This window comes from Polistes canadensis, unplaced genomic scaffold (genome assembly GCF_001313835.1).
Source record: "Polistes canadensis isolate GaletaPanama2010 unplaced genomic scaffold, ASM131383v1 scaffold_46, whole genome shotgun sequence".
Taxonomy (NCBI): Eukaryota; Metazoa; Arthropoda; class Insecta; order Hymenoptera; family Vespidae; genus Polistes; species Polistes canadensis.
Window position 1 is genome coordinate 129,270 of NW_014569593.1, and position 12,093 is coordinate 141,362.

A 12,093-nucleotide genomic window follows, 5' to 3' on the forward strand; every position below is an offset into this window, starting at 1 on the left:
TATTATGCTGTTGCTGCTACTGCCGCTGTGGTAGCTCAATGATATTATTGGCTGCCTAGTGACTTTCTTTATCCAATAGCGACGCCGAACTTCCGTTGCTGCTGCCATTTCCTCTACTTAATCGACTTTTCAGTAGACGATTTGTTTTTAATAGCTTTAGACGTAAAGAGTAATATTTAAGGAAGTATTTTTCGCTCGTTTAATATACTTTATCGTAATTGAACACCGTTAAAAAAACGATGTTTAAGATAATATTATTTATAAACGTAATGAAATAATTGTAAAATTAATCCGAAAATAATTGTTAATCCTAAGTTTGAATATAATGTCTGACAAAAATGAGAAAAGGCAATTGAAAAGAAAGTTTATATCTCTCGAGGACAAAGTAGAAATTTTAAATCGTTTGAAGGATGGAGAAAGGATATCGTCTGTTGGCAAATCGTTCGATTTAAACGAATCTACGATTAGAACCTTGAAGAGAAATGAGGAAAAAATAAGGAAAACAATGGCAGATGGTTGTCCCTTAGGTGCTAAACGTACGACACGCAATCGAGATATTGATATAGTTAAAATGGAACGAGATCTAATGATTTGGTTGTACGATTGTATTGCCAAAAATATTCCTGTTAATGGCAATCATATCAAAGAAAAGGCATTACAAATCTACAATCATTTGATAGAAATTAGGGGTCCTTCTGCGGATGACAAAAAACAGTCCAAATTTAGTGCAAGTAAAGGGTGGTTAGAAAATTTAAAAAAAAGATACTCGTTGCATAATATTAAATTTCAAGGTGAACAGACTGCCTATAAGTTTAAGGCGGAATCGCCTGAAAATCTTGACGCTTATAAAGAAAGTATCACACTTGATATGTGTACAAATTTAGCAGAAAATCTCTTGATAAATCCAATGTTAACAAATCGTTCCTTAAGTACTAGAATAATGAAAAACAAAGGTAAGTCTCGATTACCTGTACTGTGTAATTCTAATAAAATTTCTCGTATGTCCAAAAATATTTTCAAGAAACGGTCATGTAATTATTTGAAAATGATCCAAAAAGGAAATGATAATTCACTTCTAGAAAAAGTAAATGTTACTTCTCGCGTAACTGGTAAAGGGTTTAAAAAAGAGAAAAACCGTGAAGATTTAGAAGAACTGTTTCGAGAAGAGATTTTAAATGAAAAGGAACTGATGGAATTGATTGACACATCTTCCAATATATTGGTAAACGAAAATATGGATAAAGAATCGGACGCAAATTTCGATTTAAGTGCTTTGAACAAGGGACTAGAATTGGGTGAACAATTAAAAACGTTCTTTATAGAAAATGATCTTTCAACTGTGCGAAGGGAAAAGTTTAGAAAAGAATTGGAAAAATGTTTAGCTCCTTATAGAGAGCTCTTGTTAAAATTACATAATAAAACTGTACCTAAGAATAAAAATGAAGATACGTAAAATGAAGGAAAAACATTAGGCTCGTTAAAAAATAATTAGTTAGGCCATTAATATTGAACAGTGATGACGGACATTGAGAGAGAGAATCTTTAATCTCAAACATAAATTCCTTGTTTTTTATTGGAAATAAACGTTTCCAAGTTTATATCTTTACGTTTTTATTTAATTTTCTTATATGAAAAATAATAAGATCAATAAAAATGATTTGAAATATGTCAACATATTTTTATTACCTATATTTAAAAAATTATATTATACAACCAATGTTTATTATCTAACGATAATTCAACATTTAAATTATGTATATAAAAGTCTTTTCATTTTATAAAACTGTAATTACTTTTGTACCAGCCTGATAGTACAAGTGCTAATAATATATATATTTCTTAAAAATATTAAAAATTAATTATTGTTGCGCCAACCCAATAACATGTGCACTAATAAATAACAAAAGAAACAAGTATTAAACGAATCTACAAAAATGAGTTCGAATTTAAAATGTTGAGGAAGCTAGACTTGAGTGCGCCATCAAAAATTAGACACTGAAACTATTTGACAGATACGAAACAATGAACATAGATGTCGACTCATGGTTGTTGAAGGAACATGAGCGGCCATTTGGAAAATGAAAGTTGTAACCACGAAGCCTATATACAAGGAGAACGAACGCGATACGCATTCTCGTCGAATTTGTGTCGTTGAAAATGAGTAAAGATTGGGTACGATAATTCTCCACGAGGGTGGTGGTGGTGGTGTTTGGGAGTTATCCATTAATTATAGTTAATTAATCGATTAATTTTCTTACAGCTCAACAGGTTATTTTATATTGTTGATTTTGTAGTTTACTGTCTAAGCTTAATGTAACTGTCAATTACATTTTACATCCAGTATTATTCATTTTTATACTGAATAATTGAGTTAAAGATCAATTGATTCCATTTCACAGTTTCTTTTTACAGATATATATAGGATAATTTATCGACATTTTTTTCATGCTATTGCTATTTTTTCTCTTGACTTTGTGATATCATAACTAATTGTTTCACTTTTTTTTAGTTTACAATTTTTTATTTACTTCCTTGATTTATTTATCTATTTTTTTCCTAAGTTAAAGGTACAACTATATATATTTGAAAAGTTTGACCCAACGAATCGACGCGCTCTCTAGTGACAATAAAAATCATCCTTTAATACTGCATATACGTAGACACATTTATAAAACTGCATTCGTTCTCCTTGTATATAGCTCCGTGGTTGTAACATCAATATGGAAGAGAGTGGTGTTTTGTCGGGCAACGAATTAACAATGAAACGTCGAATGATATTCGGATACTTGCTTCACTCCTGTGGAAAAAGTTTTCTTATTTACGTAGTGATAGCTCTTATTGCAACACTAAACTATACTCGTGAGTTTATTATCCGATCCGTAGATTATATATTTTTCTAGTGTCTCTGCTGCTTACTGGTGTTATTGCATGGATATAGAAAGAGAGGGGGAACAGAGAGAAACGCTATACTAATGATGGCCGCTTCTGTATAATTTTGGTGCCAAATTCAAATAGTACAAAAGACAAAAACTATCTTATTGAAGGGGATTATTTCTGATTAAAAAGTTAAATAATAATTCGATGCCCCCCCCACCCCTTAATTTTGGATTACAAGATGAAAAGGAATATAAAATAAAAGAAATAACAAAAAAGAAAAAAAAAAACAAAATAACATAATATTTGATTCGGTTTGATATGCACGTTTTAAATATAACCGCTTTTTATGCACATTTTATTATCATTTTTTAACGTCCCTGATTGAGATTATATACTAACGTATTTTTTTTTGTTTTTTTTTTTTTTCATGATTTCATGTGTTACGCGATTACATTTAGAAATAATAATATTTATTAATTTGCATTATTTTCTGACATCGATTGCTTTAAAGATTAATCGCACGCATTGCTTAACTTTAAACATTTTATCGAATAATTTTGTACAATCTTTTAAAATATTCCTTCTACAGATTATCTAGAAACAAATAAATGGCAGGCGATGTGGAATGGATTAGAATCATTCCTAGTTTCACAAAATAACATCTTAGAATCTAACAGTGACTATATAGCCTCGCAAAGTAATTTACTGAGAGCTATGGAAATGTATTTGAGACAAACAACGTACAATAACAAAAGTACGAATGCAACGAACGAAAAAACAAGGATATACGCAATAACGCCAACTTTTACCAGGCCCGTACAAAAGGCCGAATTGACCCGCCTATCCCAAACTTTTCAACTTGTGCCAAATTTCCATTGGATAATCGTCGAGGACTCGTCAGAGAGGACAAAACTTGTCTCGAGATTACTCAAGGAAAGTTCATTAATGACTTATACTCATTTAGCCACGGCTACTCCTCCTAATTATAAACTTGGTAAGGACGATCCTAATTGGAAAAAGCCGCGAGGTGTTGAGCAACGAAATGCAGCTTTACGTTGGCTAAGGAAAAATTGTGATTCAAGCGATAACGGTGTTGTATTTTTTGCCGATGACGATAATACTTATTCCGTCAAATTATTCCAAGAGGTAACGAAATAATCCAATAATATTATTTATAAAAATTACACTATTATTTTTCCATCAACTTAACATATATTCTTAAAAGATAAAATAACTATGTCGGGTAGTTATCAACCTTCTATTACTTTACTCAAACTAATTCAACTCAATTTCTTAATTTTATTAGAACAGAATTTCCTAAAACACCTGGGTCATTAAATAATAATTTAATTTCGCAAATGAATAACTCATGATGTTCAATAATCGATGTTATAGTTTCGTACATAATCTACAAGACAGTAAACTTAGCTGAATATTAATCCCTATCATCCCCCTTCTTGAAACCCTACAATTGCCCCCAAGGGAGAAATTCTCTCCCTGTTGAGAAAACTTGAGCCAAGCCAACTTGCTGCACATATTTCAGATGAGAAAGATTCAAAAGGTCGGCGTTTGGCCGGTGGGCCTCGTTGGTGGTCTAATGGTGGAGAAACCTATTTGTGATAATGTAACTAATAAAGTAGTCGGCTTTAATGCTGCTTGGAAGCCCAACAGACCGTTTCCTATAGATATGGCAGGTTTTGCTATCAACCTGAAACTCCTATTAGAGAATAAGGATGCATTATTTTCTTATGACGTTGAGAGTGGTTATCAAGAGAGCGAGATTCTTAGACATATTGTTACTAAGGATGAATTGGAACCTTTAGCTGATTCCTGTACAAAAGTGAGTAACATTTGGGATCTTTATTTCAGGTAGCAAGTATAGGTAAAAACTTAACACTAATCTTAGTAACATTTTGTATGTACTTAATATTTCTATCATAGCTAGTCAAATAATTTCTCTTTGACTAAAGTTATATTTATTACAACAGATAATAGTCTATTTACTGTTACGAAATTTCATGGTGTTTTTCTTTAATGTTTTTTCATCAAAAATTGCAGGTATACGTTTGGCATACGCGAACGGAACCACCACGATTGAGCGTTGAGCAATCATTAATAAAGAAAGGGATGCGTTCGGATTTTGGGATAGAAGTCTAAAATCATGACAATGTATCTTCCGTAAAAGATACACACGTCTTCGTTTGTTAACTACAGTTTCAGTTCATTCTATGAGATGAACACGACTTTTGTGATGGATTTGAATCTACAAACTGATAATGTGGGTTTTATGCAATCAACATAATAATTTTTCACTTCAACGTGATATAGATTAAATTTAATAAAAGAGAGATCTGTTGTTTTGTTGTAATGATTCTATTTGAAAATTGTTGTTTGATAAGGTAGGAATTTATTATATCGACGAACGAATATAGCGGCTGAAAAACCATCGGCCTAACGATTTTTTACTTTTTACTTTTCAATTAAATCTACTTTATATTGTTATTATTATTTACATTTAATTTAATCGATATCGGCTCTCGCAAATAATTTCATCTCAATCCAAAATAAACTGTAATGCGGGGGGATTTGATATTATTTATTTTTACAAATAGTAAAAGTGTATATACACGCACATTTACGAATATAGTTATCAAATTTTTTATTTCCAAGTGTTATAACATTCGTTCTAATATTTATAATAAATAAATACAGAATAAACGTGTGTGTTTAAAAGAAATTATTTTAACCCATTTTTAGGGAGTCAAATATCGTTGACACGAAGCTATGGTTCGGGTAATTAAAAATTCCAAGAAACCCCCTAACGCGAATATTTATCGAACATTTTTCCCCATAAACTGTCTAATAAATTATAAATTTTAATATTTCATAGGGTCTTTCAAGTTGAACGTTACCTTAAACTTAAAAAGAAAATGAGAAAGTGATTCCCTAATGTAAAAAAGGCTTAAAAAATTTGACCATTGCGAAAATTTCACGAGCCCTTTTCAATGTCGTTCTTTTTAATATCTTCTTTGAATTGTTTTTTTGAAAATGTCTTTTAATTCTTTATTCGGGTACGTTTTTCTCACGTACAGGAAAAAGCATACATAAAAAATATGCCTTACATTTATAAACTTTCCACAATAATAATAATATAATAATAATAATAATAATAATAATCATAATAAAAAATTAAAAAATAATAATATTCGCTAAATATTATTTTATTACAAATTGGAAGCTGCGTAGTAATACTTTTTTTTTCCTCTTTTGATTTTTTTTCACGGAAAGCTCTATATGCAAAAAAAGAAAACAAAAATGTGTGAGAGAGAGAGAGAGAAGAAAGTGTGAGAGAGAATGAGACAGAGCTACGCTCCAGGTTTTTATATTTGTTTTTTTTTTTTTTCCATTTGTTCCATAATTTTTTTTTTCTTTTTTTTTTATATAATTTTTTTTTTTTACGATCATTTTGGCGGCAGATACAAAATTGCTTGAACAAGTGTTAAAGAAGTTTAACGTTGAAGCCTCCTCCTATTTTCTCTCCAAATTTTTTGGAAACATCGTCTCGACGAGATAGAGAGAGAGAGAGAAAGAGAGAAAAAAGAAAAAGAAAAGAAAAACAATCTTTGCTTCGCAAATCGCAATCCACCGTTTTTTTTCTTTTCATTTCTTTTCTATTCTACTCTAGTCTATTCTATTCTATTCTATTCTATTCTATTCTTTTCTTTTTCTTTTTCTTCTCTCTTTGTCGTGTCTAGATCGATGCTTTTGTATTATTATATATATATACATATAATTATAATCATTAATTCTCACATGTCGTTTACGAGCTAATAATGACTTAATAGCTAATAAGTACTTATACATTTGGCAAAACTCTTTTTCTTCTCACGTTACGTAAAAAAGCTACTCGAACGTTGATAAATCATTTTCGCGAGATGGAAACAAACACACCGAATATAATAATGATGAACGAAAACCAACATTTCTTTTTTTTTTCTTTTCGAAATCCACTTATTGTTACTAAGGATACTTTCTCAATCTTCTTTTTTCTCTCTTGTTCTTGTTCTTCTTCTTCTTCTTTTATTTATTAATTTGTTCGATAAAGAGTTTCCTTCTCGCGAACACGATCTTCAACAACAACTCGCGTTACAATCATCATCATCATCATCATCATCCACATTATCATCATCATCATCATCATCTTCACCTAAATCTATCGAAAACTTTTTTTTTCCCTTAAATTTATCATTCTTAAATTTTACAAGGTGTTTTTTTTTCTTTTCTTTTCTTAGGGTTTAGAGAGGGGGTGGGGGGAGGGGCTTGGGACAAGGACGAGAAACGTTTACACAAGCATTTACAAAAACGTATCACATATTTTTTTTTTAAAACTGCGTTTTTGCAAAGAAGCCAACTCCTTATTACACAATATACTTGTAATTATTTTTTTTTTTTTTTACTTTTTATCTTTTTTTTTTTGTTTGTATATTCCTTAAGGGCAATTAAACAGTCCACAAGCGTATGTATTGTTCTTTCTTTTTTTTTTAAAAGTCGTTCACATTTTTACGATACAATATCATGAATATTTGAGTTTTGGAAAATTCCAAATCTTCTCTCTTTTCTTTTATTTTATTTTCTTTATTAATAAATTCGAAATAAATTCGGAACGAACAAAATTGTATCGTAAACGAATGTGACTTGGGGGGGGGGGGGTATTACAACTAACAACACGCATTGTAGACTCTTTTGTGGAAACAGGCAAGCTTATGTTCGCATTCCTATTTATTTATTTAATTAATTATTTAATTAATTATTTTTTTTTTTTTTCATCTTTGTCTTTTATCTTTATAATTACCTTCTTAAAAACTTACGAAAACGATCCCTCGAAATGCCATCGATTACGTTCACTCTATATACGTATGTATATGTAAGTATATTTAAAGAGAGAGAGTGAGAGAGAGATAGATAGATAGATAGATAGATAGATAGATAAATAGATAAAAGAGTGGAAAGTGAGTGAAAAAGAGAGAGACGATTTTCCCGTTTATAATAAATGCCAGTAAAAAATAATATAAAATAACAATTAATAATACTAAAAAGAGATAGATAGATAGATAGAAAGTATTATATTGGCCAATATAAGCTTTAGCTGTTATTTTGTTTAAATAAAAAAAAAAAAAATACCGCATGAGCTTATTATTGGTCAATTTAATAATAGAAGTGTTTCGTCTAGGTTTTGTCAAGGTTGTTCACAAAGGTTCGTAGTACGATTTTGTAATGTCGAGTATTAACCCATTGCATAAAATCAAGAACACATAAATCTTCAAACATTTTCGACAAAGTTTAAAAAAACACGAAGGAATATATATGAATGGTAGTATGATTGCAAATAATACAACTAATGTTAAAATTAGAATAAAATAGAATTTCGATGAAATGATCAAATTAAATCGAATCATAATTAATTATTTAATTCGTGATAATTATACATGACTTTCGGGTTGCGTCTCCACCGGTATGTTTAAAAAAACAAAAAAAAAACAAAAAATGATAGATAGATAGATAGATAGAGAGTCAGTCAGTCTTTAAAAGAAGAATGTAAGATATGTGAAATAAAAAAAAAGAAAAATAAAAATTTAAAGATAATCACGAATATATATATATTCGTATATAGCGAGTTAATATAATATATATATATATATATATATTCGTATATAGCGAGTTAATATAAAAAATTATTACTCAAAATAATTCTATATTATTTATCGGTTGTATCAAAAAAATTCATCTTTACCATAGAAATGATTTGAAATATATTTCAAGAGTATTATTTTTCTCTCATTGGATGAATATAATATGTTTCTTGATATCCTAATTCTTTTTCTTTTTTTTTAATATTCAAATAAATATGTTTTCTCGGTTCTCAAAAAGTCGAATTAATAAATCGATAATTAATTATCTATAACATATGACACGAACTTGATGTAAATAAAACAAAACAACAAAATCTAATTATATTCATCCAATTGTATTATAGCAAAATGTTAATTATAATTGATTATTATATTATTTTTTTCGATACAGCCGAGACCCATTATAAAAATAATAATTTTTATTAACTAAACCCCCACAGTATATATATATATATAAATGAAACTAATAAAGTAATGTCGTCAGTTCTATGAGTTTCCTAAATCAAAAATGAATATTATTATATCGAGTGGATCTGGGAGGTAGATAAGTAGTGTTACAAGGTGAGTTACGAGAGAAGAGAGAGAGAGAGAGAGAGGGGGGGGGGTTTGGAGGCGAGGAGAGGAAAGAATAATCTTGAAAATATATATATACACGTTATATAGAATAATGAAAAAACTCTGCCGACCTTCTTCCGAGGACCTCTCCATTGCTCTCGTTAATTATTATTATTATTATTATTATTATTCTTCTTTTTTTTCTCTTCTTCACCGTGTTTTATTTTTTTATATTTTAACTTTATTGTTTCATCATTTCATTCGTGCAATCTATTTAATCGTTTTTTTTTTTCATCCCCCATTTTGAAAAGATCATCGAAAGAAGGTTAAAAAAGAAAATTATGCAACAGAGTGCGATTAGAAAATTTTGTTTTTTTTTTTTTTCTTCTCTTTCCTTCTTCGTGGCAGATGTATCGTGCGTGAAAAAAAAAAGAAAAGTATGAGAAAAAAAATGTACGATCATCTGCACGAACGAATGAAAGGGGGGTTGGGGAAGGGGATGGGAAGGGAGTTGGGTGCGGGCACCCAACGTTTCGTGCACTTATAAACTAATCCAGCGTACTAGACTGTGTTGTGTGGGTGTTTGATTATTCTCTAATTTTTTTTTTCCTTCTTCTTCTTCTTCTTTTTTTTTTCATTTGTTTAAATTATGTGCCTCGAAGCGCAGTAGCATCGACCAAAAAAACTAACTATAACGATATACAACATTATCTTCCATTCCTGGGTTCTACCAATGTCGGTGGATGAAATTTTGTACACTCTGTATATTTTTTCTCGTCAATTCTTTTCTTTTTTCTTTTTCTTTTTCTTCTTCTTCTTCTTCTATTCCTCCTCCTTTTCAATTTTGATATTTTCTTTCACATTCTCTTCTTCTTCTTCTTCTTCTTTCATCTTTCCTCTTATATTTATATATATATATATATGTGCGTGTTGGTGCACGTGTAATGTGTACGTGTGTGTTAAATTTATTGAAATATTTGTATAAGCGATCTCTATCAAACTTTAATTATAATTATTCATTCTCGTTATTATTTCCTTTTCCTTTTTGTGTTTAATTTTTTGATATATATATTATATATATATATATATATATATATTATCTACGTAATACGTTAGAAATACATTGAGAATACGTTTTTGTTTGTTTGTTTGTTTGTTGTTTATCTTTTCCCTATCTAAAACGACGAACTATAATATCTGATTGAAAATTTTCTAACGTACTACCCTACTTCACTAACACACACTTTTTTCGTTTAAATTTGATTGCCCCAGCTATTTTTGTGTTTCTTTTTTTCCTATTTTTTCTTTTTCGATCTTTTTCTCCACAAAAATAAAGATAGATAAAAAGATCGTTTTAAAGAGAACGAGATGAGGAAGAAAGAGAAAGAGAGAGAGAGAGAGATAGAGAGAGACACACACGAAGAGTTAGAGAAAAAATTTGTAATTAGTTCTATGACTTTCTTCTTTAACGATTTTTTTTAAAGAACAGTTATATGAATTACTATTACGCACACTTACGTATTCGCGTATACATACACTCGTACAGATAGACACACAAAGATAAGAGTACGTACAAATTGATAACTCGTACGATCTTCCTCCCTTTACTCTGATTCGAAATTGATTGAAATCAAATGGTTATGGGAAATACGATGATCTAACATACGAATTTTTATTTGAAAACATTATCCTCGCGGTAGAAAAAAGAAATGATTTCTTTTGTCCTAGTAGAGTCGTTTGCATTTGTCAAAAATCGATCCTAATTCCTAAATCCTAAAGATCGAATTATCTACATTTTCGCGGTCAAATAAATTGTTATACAAATTTGGTACCTTTTTAAATGTTAGTAAATTAAGTTAATTTTTTGTTTGCGTGAAATAATAATAATAAAATAAATCAGTAAAGTTTCCCCTAATGTGTATGATAAAATTTTACCAAATTAAATAATTAATAATCAAAAAAGTGGAATTACTCTTATCCTTTTAACAAATTTGTTTGATATAAAAATAAAAAAAAGAAAAAAAAAATTAAAAAATAGTGAAGAGTTATAATAAACCATTTGACAAATGCGTACACTCGACTCGTAAACGTACGAATATATACACGGTGTTTATTATTACGTCATGTGTTTGACGTTACGTGTATGTATGCACGCGTGAATTCGTAAATGTATATTCGTAATCAATATCCACGTTTTATATCAATATTAATAATTTTCGTTGATAATTGTCGAGAACACGTTTCTTTTCTTTCTTTTTCTTTTCTTTTTTTTTGATATTCTTGTCGAACGATGCCTGCGAGAAAATAAAGGCATTATATTATTATAATTATTATTATAATAATAATAATAATACCGTAAGAAAAAAAGGAAATAATAATAAGTATTTAAATAATTTAAACAGATAGTGAGAAAGGATGATGAATCTTTTACAATCTAGTACGCCGGAAGAATATCTAAACGGCCGAATCTTTTCCAACGAAACCGGTCTTCGAAACGGATCGTTTGCCATCAAAGGTTACCGACGTTTCCCTACGTAATCCAGAATCGATGATCGGTGTTATTTTCTTCTCCTCCTTCAACGGTTCTTTCTCGTCTCTGAAAACAAATTCACAATTTATTCTATTATTATATTATAGTTTTCTATTATAAAAAATATATATATATGTTCAGACCAAATTTCAACGTGTTTTTTATTTTCTTTCGTCATCGAACACACCACACACACCACACACACATATGGAAAGATAAAGAAAGAGAGAGAGAGAGAGAGAGAGAGAGAGAGAGAGAGAGAAAAAGAGATCGTATGTGTGTGTGTGTATATATAATATTTAATATTTAATATCTATGTATTATATATTATTGTAGTTATATATTTTATATATACAAGTAACCAAAGTATAATATCAATGTATATGCGAATTTTTAAATAATAATATGTGAGAAATAAGAAGTAATTAGTATTAAGAAACA

The 12,093-nt window shown here is 29.4% G+C and overlaps 3 protein-coding genes across 6 annotated transcripts in view; 2 read left to right on the forward strand and 1 right to left on the reverse strand.

The window, feature by feature from the left end:
• Positions 1-120: 120 nt before the first annotated feature.
• LOC106785163 (tigger transposable element-derived protein 1) lies at positions 121-1,667 on the forward strand. Its single transcript, XM_014745364.1, has 2 exons — positions 121-953; positions 1,080-1,667. The coding sequence occupies exons 1-2, from the start codon at positions 326-328 to the stop codon at positions 1,451-1,453; spliced, it is 1,002 nt and encodes a 333-aa protein (XP_014600850.1). The 5' UTR covers positions 121-325; the 3' UTR covers positions 1,454-1,667.
• Positions 1,668-2,082: 415 nt separating this feature from the next.
• On the forward strand, positions 2,083-5,598 carry LOC106785162 (galactosylgalactosylxylosylprotein 3-beta-glucuronosyltransferase I). 2 transcript variants are annotated; one of them, XM_014745362.1, is made up of 5 exons: positions 2,083-2,172; positions 2,700-2,859; positions 3,467-4,023; positions 4,421-4,717; positions 4,936-5,598. In XM_014745362.1, the coding sequence occupies exons 1-5, from the start codon at positions 2,158-2,160 to the stop codon at positions 5,032-5,034; spliced, it is 1,128 nt and encodes a 375-aa protein (XP_014600848.1). In that variant the 5' UTR covers positions 2,083-2,157; the 3' UTR covers positions 5,035-5,598. The 2 variants fall into 2 exon arrangements, with proteins under 2 accessions (XP_014600848.1, XP_014600849.1); XM_014745363.1 differs by having other exon boundaries at positions 2,097-2,268.
• A 5,788-nt stretch (positions 5,599-11,386) lies between these two features.
• Positions 11,387-12,093, reverse strand: part of LOC106785191 (fasciclin-2) — a 94,774-nt gene continuing 94,067 nt past the window's right edge. For all 3 annotated transcript variants that reach the window (XM_014745427.1, XM_014745426.1, XM_014745428.1), the window contains one exon: positions 11,387-11,718. In XM_014745427.1, coding sequence (XP_014600913.1) covers positions 11,577-11,718 — 142 coding nt within the window. In that variant the 3' untranslated portion in view covers positions 11,387-11,576. The remainder of the gene's footprint in view (positions 11,719-12,093) is intronic.